The sequence below is a fragment of the Larimichthys crocea genome, chromosome XVII (genome assembly GCF_000972845.2).
Source record: "Larimichthys crocea isolate SSNF chromosome XVII, L_crocea_2.0, whole genome shotgun sequence".
NCBI classification, from domain to species: domain Eukaryota; kingdom Metazoa; phylum Chordata; class Actinopteri; family Sciaenidae; genus Larimichthys; species Larimichthys crocea.
Genome location: NC_040027.1, coordinates 18,584,597 through 18,604,818, shown reverse-complemented (window position 1 = coordinate 18,604,818; position 20,222 = coordinate 18,584,597). Strand labels below are relative to the sequence as shown.

Here is a 20,222-nt window from a genome sequence, read left to right as displayed (position 1 = left end):
TTTGGACAAGAGCATGAAGCTGGTGGGTGACACACAATGGCAGTCTGCTTGGTAACAAACATTCTCGTATTACAGCTAAACAGTAGGCTAAAATATGTTTCTGAAAACATTTGAGGCGAGAATACGCCATGTAATAGCAGATTCATATTTCATCAGCACTGACTAGTTTGACTACAGTTTGATTTGAGTATCACGAGCCCCGTGTGTTGCACAGATAGATAGATAGATAGATAGATAGATAGATAGATAGATAGATAGATAGATAGATAGATAGATAGATAGATAGATAGATAGATAGATAGATAGATGAATTGAACACCAGGCTGTATGATACAAGACGTCAAATTAGTTTTTTCAAATTACTGCATTTCAACCACCATACCACCAGGTGTAGCAACTATAACTGTGTATTGCGGATGTATAATTTTCTAGATCTACATTCGTCATGGCTCTATTACTTGTGACATTAAGTGCACATGTGTTGTGTACCTGTATGTGGGGAAAGTCTCTCAATGATTTATCCTGAGTTGCACTACGACTCTTTCCTTGAACAACACATGAGTAATGCTACAAGGATTTTAATAAGCCCCGCATCCCTGCGCCTTGCTGTGCATTTCCATTTACAGTTTTACAGTACTGGGATCCCTGTATAAATCACACAGCAGCCTTTGGATTAACAGTGGAGCCAGACAAACAACTACCCATGGTACTTCAGAAATAGTTGAATCATTGCCTTGAAAACTGAGCACTGCTTTCACTTGATGTGTAAATCTAAAAAAAGGCAGGATGTTAAATCCCACCTCTCAGTTCTGCTTTGGGTTTGTAAGAGAGGGATAATGGCAGTCTTTCCCCACACCCTCCCACATCTCTCACTCATTCCTCATCTCCATAATGACTTCACTTCATATGCATGCGCCACAACGTCTGTCTGTCTCGCTGCACCATACTGAGGTGTTATGAGTGACAGCTGTTGACGGGGCTGTTAACGTCCAAGTTTTTGGTTGACGTTCCGGTCAAATACAGAGACGAAGAGAGCCGGGGTTCAGATCCAGAGGAAAACTGATGCATGTGGTGGGCCTGACACTGGTCCATGTCAGACAGGACTGCAGGGTGGCTCAGTGGTTCAGTGTTGGAAGTTAGTGATTCCCTATGTTTAAATATTTAGACTGCGCGAGCTTGCCGCTGCAGTCTGCACAGCCCTTGTGGCGGGCAGAACATGAAGAAAGTGGGTGAGGTGAGGGAAAAACAGAAAGGTGTTGAGAGAAATTTGGAAGAGGAATACAAAAGGCACAAAGTAATAGAGAGGAAGGAAGGTGAATGAAGCTGAGACTAGTGGCGCTAACCAGTTCTAGTGAAAATTGAATTGTTTTTGTTCCTGTCAGCTGTGGTCTTCACCGTGTCTCCCTGCAGCCGCTGGTCAATCGTGGAGAAAGACTCTTTTCTTGTGGACACCCACACCTGATGGAAGAAGCCTTGGCATCCTCACGGCGTTCTGTCTTTATCTTTCTTCATCTCATTCTTGCACCATGATTCATTTCCTTCCCTCGGGCCTTGAGATAAAGTTGCAGTTGAGGAAGAAGCACATTGAGTTTTCATGCGAGCAGGTAGAAAATAATCACGGATTTCCTTTCAGTACAAAATACAAATGCTTATGTGCCTGTCGTCTTGTTTATGTGTTTTAACTTTGCGCACATTTGCTTGCAAGTGTCTATGTGGTGTGTGTATGTGCTGCTGGCATACATTACACAGACATTCTGCCCAGCAGGCATAACCTCAGAGATAAAAGTAAGTGAGGTATGTCATCATACATGCAGCCTGCGGTATGTAAACAAGAGTGTGTGTGTAGGTGTGTCCATGTTTATCTGTTTGCTGTTTTCATTCTTACTATTTAATCAGGACCTCATTTACACCTGGGACACCAGGTGAATGCAATTAACTACCAAGTAAGAAAAAACAGCGGTACTATGGCTTCCAAGAAGCGGACCTTTGTATTTTTTGGTCTACACAGGATTTTGTTGTGGTGCGTGCAGGGTAATGCTCGAAAGATCAAAGAAAGCAAGACTGAAGCATCCACGTGTTTATGAAATGTAGCATTAAACTTATTGGCTCTCAAAAGGCTATGAGATGTTCTTTCGGCTGCTAATGAAGTGTGTAATCTACGAACAAGCTAATGAGCTGTACTGATTTCATTAGAGCTAAAAATCTAACTGGCGTATCTAAGAGGTCCCATAAGACGTTTTCACGCAAACTGAAAAAAGTTAGATTCTCAATCATTTAAATGATCATTCCTTACATGGGTAACAAATTGGGCTTGTTTCATAAAAGAATAGGAGAAAACAATTTCTGCCAATACTAAAAATAAATTAGTAACAAATTGTGCAAAAACAGCGCAGTGTGAATGTTTTAGGTGATGCACTTCATAACAATTCACGACTCAAGTGATTCAGGTTACATGTACAGTTTATACTGGACTGTAGTATTAACTATAAAAAGACAAATACAACAATGAAACTGTGAAAGTATGAGCAAAAGTCAGCCGTATACTTTAAATAGTATACTGTTGTGTGTACTAGCAGACAGAGTAAGGAACATTTTAAGTACATATTTGTATGTTTTCATTTTCTATTACTTCTGTGATTTAAGTTTCATGAACCAGACGTTTAGTTTTTAAAAAATCGATGCAGTACTTACAAAAACCATGTGTGTTATTTTTGTGAGTGAGTGAGAAGAGACGGATGTAGTACTGCTGGAAGGGACATTCTTACTCCAGTGGACACTGAAGCAGGACTGAAGTAGCCCTACAACGCACTACACACTCGAGTGACACACACACACACACAGACACATTATCACCCTGCAGCAAACAATGCTGGCTTCTCGGCCAAACCGCTCTCCTGTTAAAAATAAATTCTAATGTGTGCTAAGCCCAAACTGTCAGTGGAAAGCACTAATAATATCTCTGTATCTCCCCCTCTCTACTCTGTCTTTTCCGTCGAGAAACAGGACATCACAACGACGCCCATCCCCGTCTCTGTCACTTTGCCAAGGGGAAGGCAGCATGAAGCAGAAGAGACAGAGCTGGATGCCGTAAGTTCAAACTGTTAGTTTAATAAAGGTGACGTAGGTCGGAGCAGAAAGATGGGAGCTTAGGACAGAGAAACAGGTAGAGGGATGGAGTAAGGAGACAAACTGGAGTGCAGACAGCAACAGAAAGACAGACAGACAGACAGACAGACGGGAAAAAGGGCTGAGAAAAGCAGATATGCACGACGAGAGGAAGAGCCACGGAGACAAAGTGACATGCACGCCAAGCAGACTCTCTCCCTCAGTCATCACTTCAACACCACAACACCGCAAGCGACTGCAAAACACATGGGCCTGCTCTGCCTGCACAATGGGCTATTATAGGCCTGTAGGCCTACAGCAGAACGTACGCACAAAAATCAACTTTCAGCAAACAGATCTAAAGTGGCGCAGACATCAAAACAAACAAATACTACATGTGTATTTTTGACAGTAACTACTCTTTTCGGCGATAAATATCTCAGGCGGATCATATGACTCTTGTGTCGCACAGACACACGTGTAAGCGCGTATGTGTGTGAAGTGGTGTCTAGGCCGTGGCAGCGTCAGGAAATTCCAGGGGATGTTTTCAATAAGGCTGGGCAGCGGCAGCCAGAGAACTGGCAAATGAAAACCTGCTGAAGCACACCACAGAGCTTCAACAACACACTGCCTACCCTCTTAGCAATCCTCCACTCATCAGAAAAAATTATAACTGTGTGTGCTTGTGTATAGAAATTACAGTGCGTGTTTATTGTTTGCGTGTGATCAGGAGAGGGGGCGACCGAGTATGCATATTTTGCTTTGTGGGTGATGGAAAAAAAAGTGCACTGAGGCTTGTATCTGTTTACAATAGCAGCAGAACAAGTGTCCAATGTGTGTACAACGTGTCTGCGAGCATGCCTCCCCTTTACTGCTATCATCTGGTGTTGCTGTGTCGTTCTGTCCGAGGGGAAACAGTGATGCGTTCACTTGGCCTCACACAGAACGCTAACGTCATGCTACAGTGGGTGCCTATGATTGGCCCCCATTACATAATGTTGATAGTAATAGTGAACAGCAGTGACCACAGTGGTGTAAAGAAACAGGATGTTAGACTGTGAGGAGAAGGAAAGAAGATGGAAAAGCTGAATAGCATTTTCATAATGAATATTCATTCAGTAACACAATGTTGCTCACTTCAGCCAAAATAGTTTGACATTTTCCTCTCATTTCAAATCCGAACGCTAAACTAACTCACTGGCTGATGTCTAACAGACAGCTACGAGAGTGGGATTTCATCGAACTGAACTGGCTTATTTTTGCTGAATGTCATACAAGGCAACCGACACACAGATGTTATCAGATTATGAAGTTGCCTTAGACACTGAGCAGACGGAGAAACTTTCATTTGACGTCATGTTTCTGGTAATCTGACAAATGTCAATGCAAGTCAAATATTCAGCCTCCTCTGGTTTGGCCTCTTCTAGCTAAAGCCTGATCAAAATGCCTTTCCTTACATCGCAAGCTTTTTTTTTTCTGAATCATGACTGCTACTGCTTGCAAAAGGAGAGCAGTGAAACAGAACCATATATATATATATTTATTTTGTGGACTAAAACTATAAACCAAATTAACCAGCTACTGTAAATGAAGGTCAATGGCTGCCTAGAGCTGCAGAGTTAAGTGAAAAGGTTTGTGATCTGCGAGCAACCTCTTTAAAAAAAAATGCTGATTAAATTTGCTGATGTATTGTAGACTTGCAGTAATGTAAACTCCCTGCATAAGAGTTCAGCTATTCAAAATATATTCTGAATTACTGACTGACACAGAGAAACTCAAGTTTGGACCGCCGATATCGTAAAATCTTGGCCCAACTTCGGGCTCCAGCAAGAGAAATACTGCTCAGTCAGTCTCTTTTATACTGCCTGGGGTAATTCAATTATGCCTGCTGGAGCTCTTTTACCTCTGTAATTTGTACTAATAACCTGTTGGTGAAAGTGAGGAAAATAAAAGAATGTCTGTTACAACATGTGCATGTACATGTGTGCAGGGCCGAGGTAAAAGAGAAAGAAGCTGCTTTAGCAAGTACAAAAGCATACATTTTGCACATAAAAGCACTTGTGCCACAGGAAGGTGTAGGTGTACAGCAAGAGGAAAGGGGGAGGCTGGGAAGTAAGGTGCTGAGCCGAGCAGAGATGGATTTCCTGCCTGAACCACTTTATACACACGCCGTATAGTTTAATTACCCTGTGAAAAAACTCCTGGATTGGACTGCGACAATGGTAATTCTAGAGGGCCTTGACCCGAGCGCTGCCCTGGCTCTTTCCCGACAGTCCTGTTTTCCTTCTTCTGCTCTGGACATAGTTCAGGCTGGAAGAGAGGGGTCCAAGGGAAAGGCAGCTAAAGGGCCCATTAATATTCATGTCTTGTTTGGCAGAAATGCAGCCTGATAAATAACAAAAAACAGCCACTTGACAGACATAAAAACACAATCAGAGGATTCTGGTAACAGAGACACTGACATTCTGGCAAACAGCGCCGGGATCATCACACGTTATCGCCCTGCGTTATGACTATTCCGTTTTATAATCCACAAGTATAAGCCATGTGCTGTAGTATAAGCCCACCGCCTGCAGTCACACACGTCATATTCCGAGTGTGATTCTGAGATCTGACCATAAAGATTGGATTTTACGTGATCACATTATTGTACGCCCACATTTGGCCTGAAAGTGGCTGTTATACATCTCCCCAGGCTGTATTTATTTTAAAATATGTCTGGACAATTTTAACCCTCACACCTCCTGTCTTCTTTATTTCTCGTCATTATTCAAAATACACATTGCGGTTAGACTGTAATCAGACTAGAAGCAGCACTCACAAAGCAAGCCTGACCATAATTACTTCTTTTTTTTTTTTTTTTTTAATCTCGAGGAACTATGTGAGCACAGACAGATTTCTGGGAGTCCAGCCCGTCACTTAATACATCCTGGCATCATTGGATGATAAAATTTCATGGCTGGTTACGGCCAAAGGGAAACAGGGACCAGCAGGGACAGTTACAGGACCGTAAAGACGTGAGTCAGCGTCTTAAGGACAGAAGGAATGGATGAGAGAAAGGAAGCTTTGTGATGGGAGAGGCTTTATACAGGCTGATTTATGAAGCCTTTTTACGTCTTGTTTTGGGTATATCTGTCCAGTTTGTCATCTGAGACACAACTTATGTCTAATCATCAAAGTGCATTCTCTCTGTTTTTCCACATGCATTTACAACTACTGAGTGTGGTACACAGATGTGCAGCTGGATTTACTGCCACTACTCATTTTTGTTAGTATATTACGGAAATAATTTAGTATTCTATACAGATCTGCAATGAATTAGTCAGAAGTTTTAACTATGTAGTCATAAAATTGACAAAAGAGATGCCTCAGTGACTCATCAACAATCGATCAGTATTTTTATTCTCAGGAATTATTTAATTCTAGTATTCGTAAATGTTTTAAGAATACCTTTAACAGGTTGTAATTGACAGTATATTTTTAGAAGTGGACATAGAAGGCAGCCCCGGTAATTAGTTGCGTAATAAGCTTCTGACGTAGTAAATCAGACACTAATTACATTCAGATTGTGAACACAAAACTGAATGAGCGTGCAGCATGAATTCTTCCTGCTCTTTCATGTAAATCTGGCCCTCATTCACTGCTATCTGCTCTGCCTTCCTGAGGCCTTTACTGAGACCTCTGTGTTTACTGTATGTGTGCGAATTTGCTTATTTGGGCATGCTATAAAGTATGTGCACACATACACACATGTGTAAGTATGAATACGTGTGTGTGTGTGTGTGTGTGTGTGTGTGTGTGTGTGTGTGTACTCAGCAGGCTAAAACTGTAATGGTTCTCATCACTTCACACTAGCTGTCAGTACTCTCATACACAAGCTGCAGCCTGTAGGTGACCCGACACACATGTTCACCTCCGATCTGTGCAGGGCCAGGTCGGACACAAGAGAAAGCCTCACTGAGGGAAACCTGGAAAACAATTTGAATGCTAACAAGTCTCTGTTGGTTCACTTTAGTTCCCCTAATGACACAAAATCACAAGACAATGCAAGTAGCAGCAGGGGATGAAAAATGTCAGTTTCATGTAGGTCTGTTTTGATCACTGTTGCATACCATCATATCACTATCTATTCCAAGTTAAAATTCTTGTTGGTAGTCTGCTTTCTGTACGTTGATAAAGTCTGAGACTCAGACAGTCACATATTTAACCACTGAAGATTCCTTGGCTTTTTCTCAGCGCACATTGAAAAACACATACATATACATGTTCAAGAGCTGCCCAGGAAAACAACCTAAGTTAGCAAGGGAATCAGTCATAAGTGCCTTAATTGTAGTAGTTTCAGACATGAGAAAACTGTTTCTTTCACCGTCTTTATCTCGTGGGATTCAGACGTTTAATCATCGAACTCCCACTCACAAGTCCAGTTTACTTTCTGCCCTTAAACTGAGCTCTCACACACCAGCACAGTTCTGCGTCTAAAGATTTTTTGTCTTATTAGTATGCAAATCATACAGAGCCTATCCTCCTACATCTTAAAAGCAATACTCTGTATTTCCAGTATGTTTTATTCAGCCTTATTGCCTTAGAAAGATGTTTTTGTACGTCCATCAACCGTTCGCGTATTAAACAATGCAACATTGCTAACAACTTGTAATAAGAAACATGACTGTTTTTTCTGTATTTCCATGCTACTCCATCTCCAGTGCTTTTTTTAGCCTAAGGAGTTGGACCGGGTTCATTGGCTTTCTGAGGTTCACACGACTTTCAGTGTTTCACAAACACAGTGTGTAACAGGAGAGGGGGCGAATTATCAGCTCTCATTTATTCATCTACGTACACTTAAGATAAACACCACCACAAATTCCCCAAAATTCATTCCTCCATTCACAGTCAGTACGTCTGACTTTACAGTGTTCAGTCTGTTACACACACACACACACACACACACACTCACACAAACGTGCACGTGCGCACACACACATGGCAGCTGGATAGTGCAACAGCAGCCTTGTCCAAACAGCACAAAGAGCAGAGGGAGCAGAAATGCTCAGAGGAAGGACGCAGGCATTCAGCATTAATCATACACTGTGGCACACACACTTGCATGCACTCACACACACCTACGCACACAGACACAAACCCTGGCGGCGGCACCACCCGTTTTTTTTTCAGATACACATACACACAGTCATACAGTAAACAGACACACAGACACCCGCCCACCACCTGCTTTTGTGGGCAAACACACTTACATGTACGCGTATGTTGATACACGCACACACACATACACACACACACACACTTCCCTCAGGACACACTACACCATTCAGGAAACATTAGCAGCATTAGCCAGGAATGCTAATTGAAACAAACAGCTCATGGTTTCTTCATTTCTGAGGTGGGAGCTGGCTGTAATTGAGACTTCTGTGCGTGTGTGAGTGTGTGTGTGAGTGTGTGTGTGTGTGTGTGTGTGTACACATGTATAGACACACGGTTGTTCATGCCAGAGATCTGGGAACCATTGTACACTATTATTGTCCTGCTTTTTCTCCAGCTTTGCTTTCAAACACGAAAGAGAGCAAATTGTTCCCCGTAAACACACATTAGTGCTGACAGGATCAGTGTTCAAGACCAAAGCAAACCTGATCTTTCTTTCACTTCACAATTACACGCAAACACACACTCTCAGCTTCAATCAGAACGTATTTGGAAAGACCTCATTTAATGCAAAATAGAGATTACGGTTTGAATTTCTGCCATGATGGATTCTCATATTGTTTGGCCTGCAGTTTAGAGAGATATCCCATAACCAGCCGGGTTAGAGATCAGCCGCTGTGGCCGAGGGAGAGAAACTGAACCCTGAACACCCCTCATACAGTATCTGAGACTCCCTTACCTGCACCGAAAGCAAAGAAGTATGTCTGGTTGGGGTTTCTCTGCAGCAAGGCGGACACACGGCGGGCCATTCGCTCGTTGCGTTTGTAGATGAGCTCCTGGCGGAAGTAGCTGTCAATCTGCAGGGCCGTCGTGCGGTCATGAGCTGGCAGGGAGCTGTTGATGAAGTGAGGCAGCTGGGAGAAAGAAGGAAAATGTTATGGTGAAAATCCACTGCGGTATAAAATGTTCATGAATCATTTACATCAAACACGCAAAAAGAAAGGACTGGTGTTAACGAGACTGAGAGGGATAGAAAATGAGATGGATGAAAGAAGAGGGCTGAATAGGGGTGTTGATGACAACCTGGCAAATGTGTGTGCCCGTGAGAGTGTGAGACTTGGCAGCGGGGAGTGTTTGTGACATGGCGCTTGACAGAAAATGACCAATGCAATGCTCTGCTAGACAGGCTGGCTTTTAATGAGAGAGCATCAGTGAATGAATGAGAGAAAAGTGTCAACAGCACAGAGTGTGCGTGCAGCACATTTCCACATGACTGTGTAAACTAATGTGTTTATATACGTGCATGCCTCACTGAGTGCATATGTAAGTTTAGTATATCCACTGGTGTGAGCGTGTGAATGTGTGTTTAATTGCTGTTTGATTTACTAAGAGCCAGACAGTCAAAGACAGACACGGTGGCTCGGTTCCACTCTTGGATGCGTCAGTAGATCCAACAGGCTGTTAGTCTGTGAAGATGAGTTGGGGTCGGTGATGGGGTAGCCTTGGGGTTTGGCATCAGGGTCTTAGCTGTCCAACTCAGACACACACAGTCTCGTTTTCTCTGTCTTCCCCTTCCTGTCAGAGTATCGCTATACCTCTATTTGACTTTTTCTGGCAGTTTCTCTTGACATGTACGCAATAAAATAAGAAATATCAGAGATAGGTGAAATCCCAATACACCAGAGCACGTCTATTTGGTCTGTTCCTTCCTCCTGGCATGCTGTCTGCTGCCAGTAATAAATACGTCTTTTCTTAACAGAGGCCTGTTTATACTATTGTGGCTCTGAAATTCTTTTCCATGTGTTGTTCTTCCTATTTTGGTCATAGAATAAAAATCTGATTTTGATCTTTCATCTACAGTTTGGATTTAGAATTGGACGAGGAGGGTGAAACGGCCTTCACTGCCTTTCACGCTGTGTTTTTTATCCTTCAAAACTAACCTGTGAGCAGCCCCCCTCCCCCTGTTCATATTTCAGTGGGATCTCAATTTCTGCCCTGTCATCTTCCTTCACTGGTCTCTCTTGTACAACCAAGAGTCTACCTGAGGCTACGCAATCTTCGGTCTTTCTTCCCAAGCTGGAAAGAATCAAACGATGGCAGGATTGGAGACAGTTGTAGATGTTGCAGGATGTTTTTGTGTCTCCATGTGTGTTGTGTACAATTGCAGATGTGTTTAATCTGGAACTGTATTTGAGTGTGACAACAACACACACATTTAATACGCACAGTCTAAATCAGAGTTACAAGTTGACACTGCAGTCGAACAGCTGCAAATGGTGCATAAATCAGTGTGTGTGTGTGTGTGTGTGAGTGTGTGTGTCAGTGTGTGGTGTCTGAATATTGAATACATGGGGGGATTTATTGTACCACATGTGAACAAGGTGCTGTTCTCCAACATCTATCCAAAATCTGTATCTGACATGTTTCCTCTCACTCCCCCGACTGCTCTACCTACACTCTGTTTCACATAAAGGTTGAAAGGTTCTAATTCACACCTCCGTCATATATTTATTCATTTAATTTGTAAAAGAGAACTCCAAGGATTTTACACATCAAAGTTTGTTTACAAATCCTGTGAAATACTGATAGATATGTGTGGGGGTAGATAAGTGTTTTGTGGCTCCAGAGGAAAGCTGTGAGAAATTGCCTCAAGTGATGTTGCTTCACGTGGTGCTGAAGACTACAAGTATGAAAACGAAGTGTGTAGTTAGAGTAGTTAGAAAGATGTGATCTTACCACTGTAGGCCCACTCCTCATTGGAGGAGGTGACATTTTGCCAGGGATATATAGTTGTGAGATCGATTACTCCACATTTCAGCTACAGGATGACCTGGTTATATGATTTGTCGTAACAGTTTTTCCATGTTCTGTGTAGTTTCCTGTTTTTAACATGAGCTTCCTCTGTTTACAAAGATGAAACCATGTATGTGGATTCCATTTGAATTCTATAATCAAAAACATCAAATTATTTTAATAACAAACCCAAAGCAATAAAGTATAACATGATTTTCCATAAACTATAATGCAGTCTAAATATGCTCAGAGTAACCGTGAGAAACGGAGAACCCTGATTTTGCACGTAACGTAATGATGAAACCTGCCACAGTTAGTCTTTATTCACATTTGGCAGGTCGGTGGTTGTTAATTTCAAGACATGACCTGGTTTGGATGACATAAGCCACATTACTCATTTATCTCATTTTTACATTGCATGTAGTTACTCAGTGGGGAAAGAAAGCCAGAAGGAAAGAAAGAAAGCCGCATTCACACAGATATTTGTAGCCTGAAGCCTTGTATTGTCTGTGCTTTTTCAGGGTGAATGACCCGGGTTCATCTGGATTGACGGGGGTTCATGATTCATACATAAAATGAAGCAGAGTTGGACAGATATAGGAGGAAGAGAGAGGTGGAGAGGGAGTGCTTCATCATTGCTGTGATGCGTGAGGATAGGGCGAGTGTTTCATGACGAGAGTAAAAAGTGTTCGGTCGGAGAGGGGTCAAGGTGGGAGTGAAGTGGTAAATACAGATAACTTATCACAGAAAAGGCCATTAGCTGCGTTGTATCCCGACCTACACAGGAAATGTGGAGTGACAGGGAAATATTTCCTCCCTTCCTCACTACTGGTATCACTCTAACCTCACTTGCTCAGTCAGTTTGTCCTGCCAGCAATTTACTCACTTCTATTATTTCTTTTTGATTTGTCTCTTTGAAGTCAGAAGTCTCTCTCTTATACTTTCCTTTCATCTATTTTCCATTTCCTTTCGTGCTCTCTGATTTCCCCTTTTGTGGAGCATATTCAGTTCCTTTGCAAACATCAGAATAATCAAGCATTTCAGTTAAATCTAACATTACAAAACAATGTAGATAGAAGTTATGGATCATATCAACAGCAATTTTCCAGTAATTTTGCAGTCAGCTAACATACATTTTTGCGATTGCATCTTTCCAACTTTTTTTTTTTTTAACCTTTTGGGTGTTTTTCTATCTTCTATCCTGCAGCATTCTGCATCATCGACCTCTTTCTATTATGATGAAGACTGAACTGGGAGAGGATCAGGGGTGTTAGAGGCCTCTAGATTATGCCCCATTTATCAAAAAACACCTGCTCTTTTACTGCTCTTAAAGTTCTCACACACAGACACTCACTCACACACACACAATCTGCTATAGATCATCAGGAGGCAGGCACCGCAGTCAGGCGCCTGATTGCTCTAGCATGTGCTGGGGAATGTTAATACATGTTATTATGACACGAGGAGCAGGGGCGAACTGATGTGATTTAAAGCGCTCATGCAGGAAACGACTGTAGCCACGACTGCAGGTGAAACTGTGGCTAACAAGGTCTTCATGGCCCCCAGAGAGAAAGAGATGGATAGACACAGACAACAAAGGAGACAGTGGGAGAACATAAGAAAAAAGAGAGATGTGTGTCTTTTGTCAAGGGTAAAAACAACAGCGGCAGGGTGAGATATGTCTTAATAGTTATTTGTGCATACCGTCTCGTGTAAATGATGTGGAATCTGTGCAGTTGAGCGGTGAGTTGAGGTTACATGGTGTGTTAGGTTTAATGAGACTTCAGGATCAGTGAGGGAGGTTGACGCAGTATAATTGACTGATGTGGAGGGCTTTTCGAGTAAATCTTCATTTGAGGGTGAAGATGGAGTGAGGGCTACTGCACGCGATGCCTAGGTATGCGTGCTTACTATATATTGAATGGCCTTTTGACAGCTAGCGGAGTTGGGTGTGAAGACTGATGAGGGGGCCATCGCTGAAGGAGCAGAGGCTATGTTAGGAAACGCAAAGTTAGAGGAGGTCAGATGGCGTATTTACAGCTGGGTCCAGAGCTATTAAAGTGTCAGACTATCAAGTAACTTGAGGGGGAGAGGGATTAAGATGGCAATGTGCAGTTTTGTGGAATTGATGCGCAAGCCTAAAAGTTTGAGGTGATGATAGGGTGATGGCAGAGAAGTGGGTATGACAGGATTTGCCAACTCAAATCAAGGATCAGCCTGATTTGGATTTTTGAGTACTGTTACAGATGTTTTTAGATTAAAGCTGCAAGTAGCTGGCTTTTTATGTGAATATTTTACTATATCAGAAACTTCACCATTCTTTTGTCCAACAAAACTAAACTAAACCAAAAACATTCACTTTCACTCCCGTAATTTAATTCTTGGCGGAGTGAAAAAGCCTCTGAGCCAACACTAAAACTCTGCACTTGGTTGGACCTGTAAAATGAATACAAGAGGAAAAGTTGAGCCCAAATTTGCAGAGGTATTTCGAGAAAGTCACTGAGTCAGATTAGTCGGCTACTGATAAACTCCTGCTGTGACTTGACAGAGAAACATGGCAGACTACCGACTGGCCCCCGACCAATCATAGCTCATCATGTTTTATAACTAGAGAGCAGCATCACTGATCCAACTGACAGCACCAACAACAAATGTCTAGGTATGTTAACATGTTTTATAAATGAAAGTCAACCCGGAACTATTCATCATCATCAGCTGGCGGTCTGTCTTTTATTTTTATTTATTTATTTTTTACTAGTTGTAGGAAGTATGTGGATGCACAGCGTACACTGTGAGTGTGCAGAGGGTGATGTCACACCCGCACATGTGATTCATTTGTTATAATCCTCCTGAGCCGAGTATCACCCTTGTGTGATGTTTTATTTCAATGAAATGAAATAAAACATAAATCTATAGTTATGGGTGGAAGAGTGCTCTATAGGTCACAGAAGGCTGATGCTGCACCGACTGTAGGAGGCAAAAACGTGTGTATAAAGTGTGCATTGTTTTAAATCACACATGTTTTGTAGGTCAAGAGGGTGACAGACCGTGTCACTATTTATTATCACGTCACGTATCATATCGTATAGTTTAGTTGAAAAATTTGTGAAAAATTACACAAACACTTCTCTCCTAATTTAAGTTTCTCTTTAAATCTACAAGGACCTCACAGGGTGTCATGTTAAAGGACCAAACATCCAAGGATTGATGACGTATGTGATGATGATCACCCTTTCATTTCTGACACCCTGTGTCTGACAGGTCAAACCATACATGCTGATATCATGTAGTCAGATGCTGACATAAAAGTAACTTAATGTGTGACATTGTTTGGTTATAACTTCATATATTCTGATAAAACAGATTGTTGGGAGCATAAAAAGGGCAAGCAATTTTGTAAGAGCAAAAATATTGTGCAATAATTGCATTAGATCATTGGTATTATGATGGTCAATGGTTCATACTTTATGGTTTTTATGTTGCCCTTTTTGAAACCAGCTGTTTTAACTGACAAAAGTAAACTCCATCTTATTTTTACTTTGGAATCAACCATCCTTTAAATAAACATTTCTGCACGTTTCTAAATCTAAAGAGACCAACCTGTGAGGTGTCATGGTTGAAAATAATGGAGCTGAGATCACCACAGTTGTAGTGGGTAATGAGGTCTTCAGTGGTGTAGGAGCCCTGCAGGCTGCCTGCTCGGACGCCCTCGTGCTGCAGCAGCGTCTGGTTCAAGGCAAACAGCACCTGCAGGGAGAGAGAGACAGAGAGACAGGAAGGGTGCTGTTACTTTCTGCATCCACAAACTCAGTTTTCTCCGCTCTGGGCTCAAGAGGAATGTGCCATGAAGGGGGAGAAATCTTGCAAGCACGGCCAGTGTTACTCTTTAAAAATATAATGTGATCTTAATATACAATGAGGCCGTTATTCCAGAGCGTTTTGATTTCTTTCAGGATATTTTCATACACTTTCCATACAAGCTGACTACAGGTAAAAGCAGACCACAAAAGACATGGCAATACTCCAATGACTTTCCTCTGAGGGAGGGAGAAAACAGGGGAAGAAAGGGAGAGCTGAGGAGAGCAGGAGAGAGAGAGAGAACCTTTAAAAATAACCCTTCTTTCTCTTTCACCAGGCCAGGGTGCTGTAAATTTACAGCACCCATTAAAATCAAAAGTAAACCCTCTTTAGAGAGAATTTATTGCGTGCAGCCGCCAGCCAGCCCAACGACTCCACAGCTGTCCTAGACACGAGGGGTTAACCTCCCTACTCCCGCCCTCTACAATCCCACGCCACCTCTGACTGGCCTGCCAACTGGGACTGAGTTGTCAATCACTGTTAAGCTCTCTTACAGGAACCAGAGGTGTGTTATAGCAGAAGAGTTTTTTCCTTTCTCTTTCTGTATACAGCAGATTTCACACACCCAGTAAGACAGTTTCGGTTGACTTGATTAGAACATGTGACTCAGCTCATCATATCTTCAAACCACACCAGACTGATCCATGACTATGATCCTTATTACCGAGAAACCTGACGAGAGCTTCGGAAAATACTGCAGGGGGAACGTCAGCCCAGATGATTTGTGAAGCAGCTTAAGGCCGATACAGCTGCACAACTGATTGAGCCCGATGTCAGAAGTCTAGATCGTAATTCATACAATTAAGTTGTGTTTTTGCAATCATAAATGCCCATATCGTGCATATTAAATGTTTCAACTCCAGGTAACCTTTACGCTGGGATAATCACAACCAAGCTATAAGCTCAACCTTGTGACTCTCTCTCTCGCTCCCTCTTTCTGAGGTCATTGTGTTTGCTAACCAGTCTTGTGGGCTCATTTTGGCTTTGGCGTGCTTTTTTCATAATGCAAGGAGACAACTGATGAGCTAACGGCATACATTACTCTCTCATTATCCCCTCTTTCATGTCTTCCCCTGCTCTTTCTCCACTTTGACTTAAGAAGGGCGTCCATCCTCTTCCAATCTCTCTGCCAACACCAAAATCCCGAGCCCTTCCTCCCACTGTGAAGCCAAGACCTGAGTCTGATCTTATTTATTCTTTTTGACACATTTAATCAAGCTCATTCTCTGCTACGCCCACCGCCGTGCTGTCGCCCCACTAGAGGTGCATAATCCAGGAATGTGACCGTTTCAGTCGACTCGTGCTTTTCTCGGCTCAAATATCGGCACCAGACTTCCCAAACTCAGAATCTCCCCTGCTGATTTAACTAATGATTCTATACCTCATTTCAGTTTTTTGTTTCCATCTCACGTGAGATTTTTTTTATTGCTCTGAACTTCAGGTCATGTTGAGGTGTGATGCCAACCCCAGAGATGCTAATACCTGCCCGGTAGCTAACTAACCACAGTAGCTTATTCTGCTTCTGCAGTTGCTTATTCAGTGCCAGTAAGCTGCCACTGCCCCTAGTCCTTGACCCACAAGGCTCTCTGCCACGTCTCAAGGGTTTTTCCAAGAGAAACACCAGAGCAGGCCCTGGGCAGAGTCAGGAGCCGGGGCTGGCAGAGCACACACACCTGCCAGGCTGTTTGTAACATTGCCAGCTCCCTTTACATGGCAAACTGCACCAGACACGGCAGACCGGAGGCTGAGTGCAGTAGAGGATGGATGGTAAGATGAGGGAGGGGGTGGTTGTGTTGTTAAGGGAGTTGTTATTTCAATATTGTCCGTCTCCTGGGGAAAGAACATCTCTGCAGCTGTAACCATGGCGCCGGAGTTTGTGCTGAGCTGAATGAAAGAGCACGTCAATCACTGCAGGAGAGGAGAAGAGGGAGAGAGAGGAAAAATGCAAACATTCCCAGTGTGTGCGTGATTGCATGTATATGCATACGTGTGTTTGTGTATGTGTGTGTGCATGCCTGTGTTGACTGACAGAGTGGGTGTTCTCATGCTGAAGTGGTCCACTCGCTCTGACAGACTGGCTCTTTTACAGCCAGGCCTTTTCAAAGTAACTAACATTGACACCGTTTACCACATAGTTTACTACTGCAGGTCTCTCCTCTGTCTTTATTCCTTGTCTCATTTAATACATGCGTGAGAAACTCCCATTGTAATTAAATAAAAGCTTTATAAGAACAAAGCTGGAAGGAGCAGAGCTCTCGGATGGTTTTGGAACCTGCGATCTGAGTGGAGCACTCCAAAAATTCATTAGTGAGGGTTGGAAAGAAAACAGAAAAAAAAAGAAAGGGGGTAGGGCAGGAATGGGAGTTCAGAGAGATCCTTTATGTTTCAGAAAATGTCATTTATCAACATGTGTGTGCATTGCAGCAATTGACCTTGAAGTGCGTTAAATCCTGGCTGTTTGCTAGCAATAGTGTCAGCTTGTTTGAAGGTTTTACTGCTCTGAAGCATGAGTAGGTGCCGATGACAAAGTGCTGGAACTGAGAAAGCTCACTCTTGTCGACTACATCACTCCCCTATTATACCTCCTTAAATCTGAATCGAGAATGTGAGTGATGGATAGAGCTAAAGGGCTTTGGGCTGTGATACAACAGAAGGAAGTGTCAAACTGTGGAGGCCAAATGCCAAACTCTGGCAAAATGGAGAAATGCGATACCCCGAGATTACTTTTTACTTGACAGCTGTAAGAGTCGGTACAAGCGTGCCTGTTCGTTAATCGTTAATGAAAAGCACAGTTAATGCACAGATTGAGAAAAAAAAACTGTCATGTATCAATCCTGTCTGCTTCAATATTTTTCCTATTTTTTCCGAGCCACCCTTTTAATTTCCCCATCCATTACTCACTCCTTCACTCCTTCAAGCTGTGGTAAAACAATGAGAGACTATTCTACCCTCCTGCAATCTCACGGAGAAAGAAGAAAGAAAGAACAAAGAGAGGGAGGAGTACCAGTACGAGGAAGACAGAGAGCTGAGAACAAAAGCTAGAGTGAGTTGAAAGTGTGAAAGAATGGTAGAAGACAAATAAAGCCTTGTTCTCTATGAGCGGAGCATGTGTTGTACAGATGGAGGGGATTCTTCTTCATTCGTGCAGTGGAGAGTTGGAGTTTGGTGGTCTACACAGTGTATGGGTATAGCTCTGGCACAGCTACTGGGTATAACCAGGCAGTCAGGTGCATGAAAGCATGACGGTGCCTGCCAGCGCCAGGCAGGAGATCTGAGAGCGTTTGTTCCTTCTCTACTTAAGCCATTCATCTCAGTGGATCTCTTTTCTTCACCTTGTCTCGCTCACTCAATTTTCGTCCACTCAGGTGTTGAGCGGAACATCATGACAATAATAAATTATCACTTCTTGAACTGTCATATTGGCTGCCACTATAGGAAATCAGATGGATTGCTTTACAACCAACCTTTTTTAGTTTGTGACCTTTTGATGCAATGAACCAGTGTCTATTTGACAATTACTTGAAATATGTTGGAAAATAGTTGCTGTGAAAAGACTTTGAAAGATATATTACTGAAATGTGGAGTTAGAGGTAAAACAGTTTTCCACCAGTTTTCAGTCCAGGATTTTGTGGGCGGTCCTAGAAGGGTGGCTCGATGACACACTGAGGCCACCCTGAGCAAACCCCCGCACCCCTAGCAGAGAGATAGAGATTAATTAATCTCGTTCAGAGTGTTTAGAGATTAATTAATCTCGTTCAGAGTGTTTCAAAGTTAGTCATGTCACTTTGCTGCTTAACTGCTCCCACGAGTGGGCAGGGCTTCAGTGCATCCAGCGGACACTCCCCCACAGTCCTGGAACTGTAATTTTTACTCGATTTTGACACCTAATTTCATAAAATGGCCGGGAGGTCAATAACACAAACTCAGAACACATATTTATTCTTACTTTCCATGAACTTAAAGGACAAGTCTGAAAACAAGAGTGACTAACAGTCGTGACAATGACTCTGTGAGGCTATAATTATGCACAGTGGTGCATGTACTGACATGCCAACACTGGCATGCTAACATTATCTTTGGACAGAAAACACATTTCCTTCTTTCTGTGGTTAATGGGAAGTGTGGTCTTTACTTAAAAAACAAACAGTGAAGGTTAAATAGGAGTTACCAATCACAGAAACCACAATGGTGTGTTTTTGTTAATTACTGCCAGACATATAAATGAATTTATCATCAGTCAGTTGGTCTTAAAAGCTTTGTAGCATGAATTCAGACCCTCCAAACAGGATGGAAATTGAGCTCTTTCTGTGTCTGGTACCTCTGGTCATTTAATCACCTCCTGATAAAGAAAACAGTACAAACAGTTTCAGGGTGGTGCGTTCCCCTCGACCGCTCACGTCTCCCTGAGAGCCGCTTGTGTTTCATCGTCCGAGAAAGAGAAGAGCTAGACCCCTGACCTGGGACACGCACCACCGGGTTCCTCTGGGCAGAGCCAGCTTTTCCCCGTGGGCTCCGGCTACAGACAACAAGAGGGGATTGGGTTCACAGCACCCTGGGGTGACTGAAGGGAAGGAGGTAGTGAGTTGAAATAACATCCAGGGCAACCCAAGAATAGGAGAAGTGTGATAGCTCATCCCCGTTCCCCACAGAGCAGCCCTAAAAAAGGGTGGATACCAATTTGAGTGAGTGTACTTTCCACTTCATGGCCACAGTAGAAAACCATAAAAGAATTCATAAAAAACACCCCAGTGTCCATTTTCTTTTAACTGGTACTATCTCAGTATGACTTCATGCTTGAATGTGCATGGAGCAGTGGCAGGGGTATTTTAAAAGCCTGCTGCTTTCTGACCTTTTAGTCCAGCTAACTCTGAAAAGCACCTTGAATACATTAGGGTGGAAAGATGGTGTCACACAAGACCACATCAAAGTTGTCTGGACAGTCTCACATGATAGCTTCGCTGTTGTCTCCTACAGTTTTATCAACAAGATCCTGAAGACTTGTTCTTTCTTTTTTCTCCCTCTAAGGGAATCATGTAACCTGTCAAGGGCTTTAAAGGCAACAATCGAGCATAAAAATGCCTCAAACTCGACCTCCAACGTCAGAGCTTTGCCAAAATAGTTTTACAGCCCTTCGGCGCCTTTCTGCGTATATCGTTTGCTTATTTGAAGGTGAGCAGCACTTTCAACTCATCACATCTGGCATGAGCTACAGCAAGCCAGAGCCATACTTTCTTCCAGCTCTTTATCCCTGTTAATACCTACAATACACATACGCACATGCATGCACACTCACAAATACAACCACCCAT

The 20,222-nt window shown here is 42.8% G+C and overlaps 1 protein-coding gene across 1 annotated transcript in view; it reads right to left on the bottom strand.

Annotated features, from left to right (window-relative positions):
- The window catches only part of trabd2b (TraB domain containing 2B), a 63,950-nt gene that overhangs the window by 11,147 nt on the left and 32,581 nt on the right, over positions 1-20,222 (bottom strand). Inside the window, exons 3-4 of the mRNA XM_019279549.2 lie at positions 14,656-14,802; positions 9,002-9,176 (exon numbers count right to left, since the gene is read on the bottom strand). Of these exons, the coding sequence (XP_019135094.2) occupies positions 9,002-9,176; positions 14,656-14,802 (322 nt within the window). The remainder of the gene's footprint in view (positions 1-9,001; positions 9,177-14,655; positions 14,803-20,222) is intronic.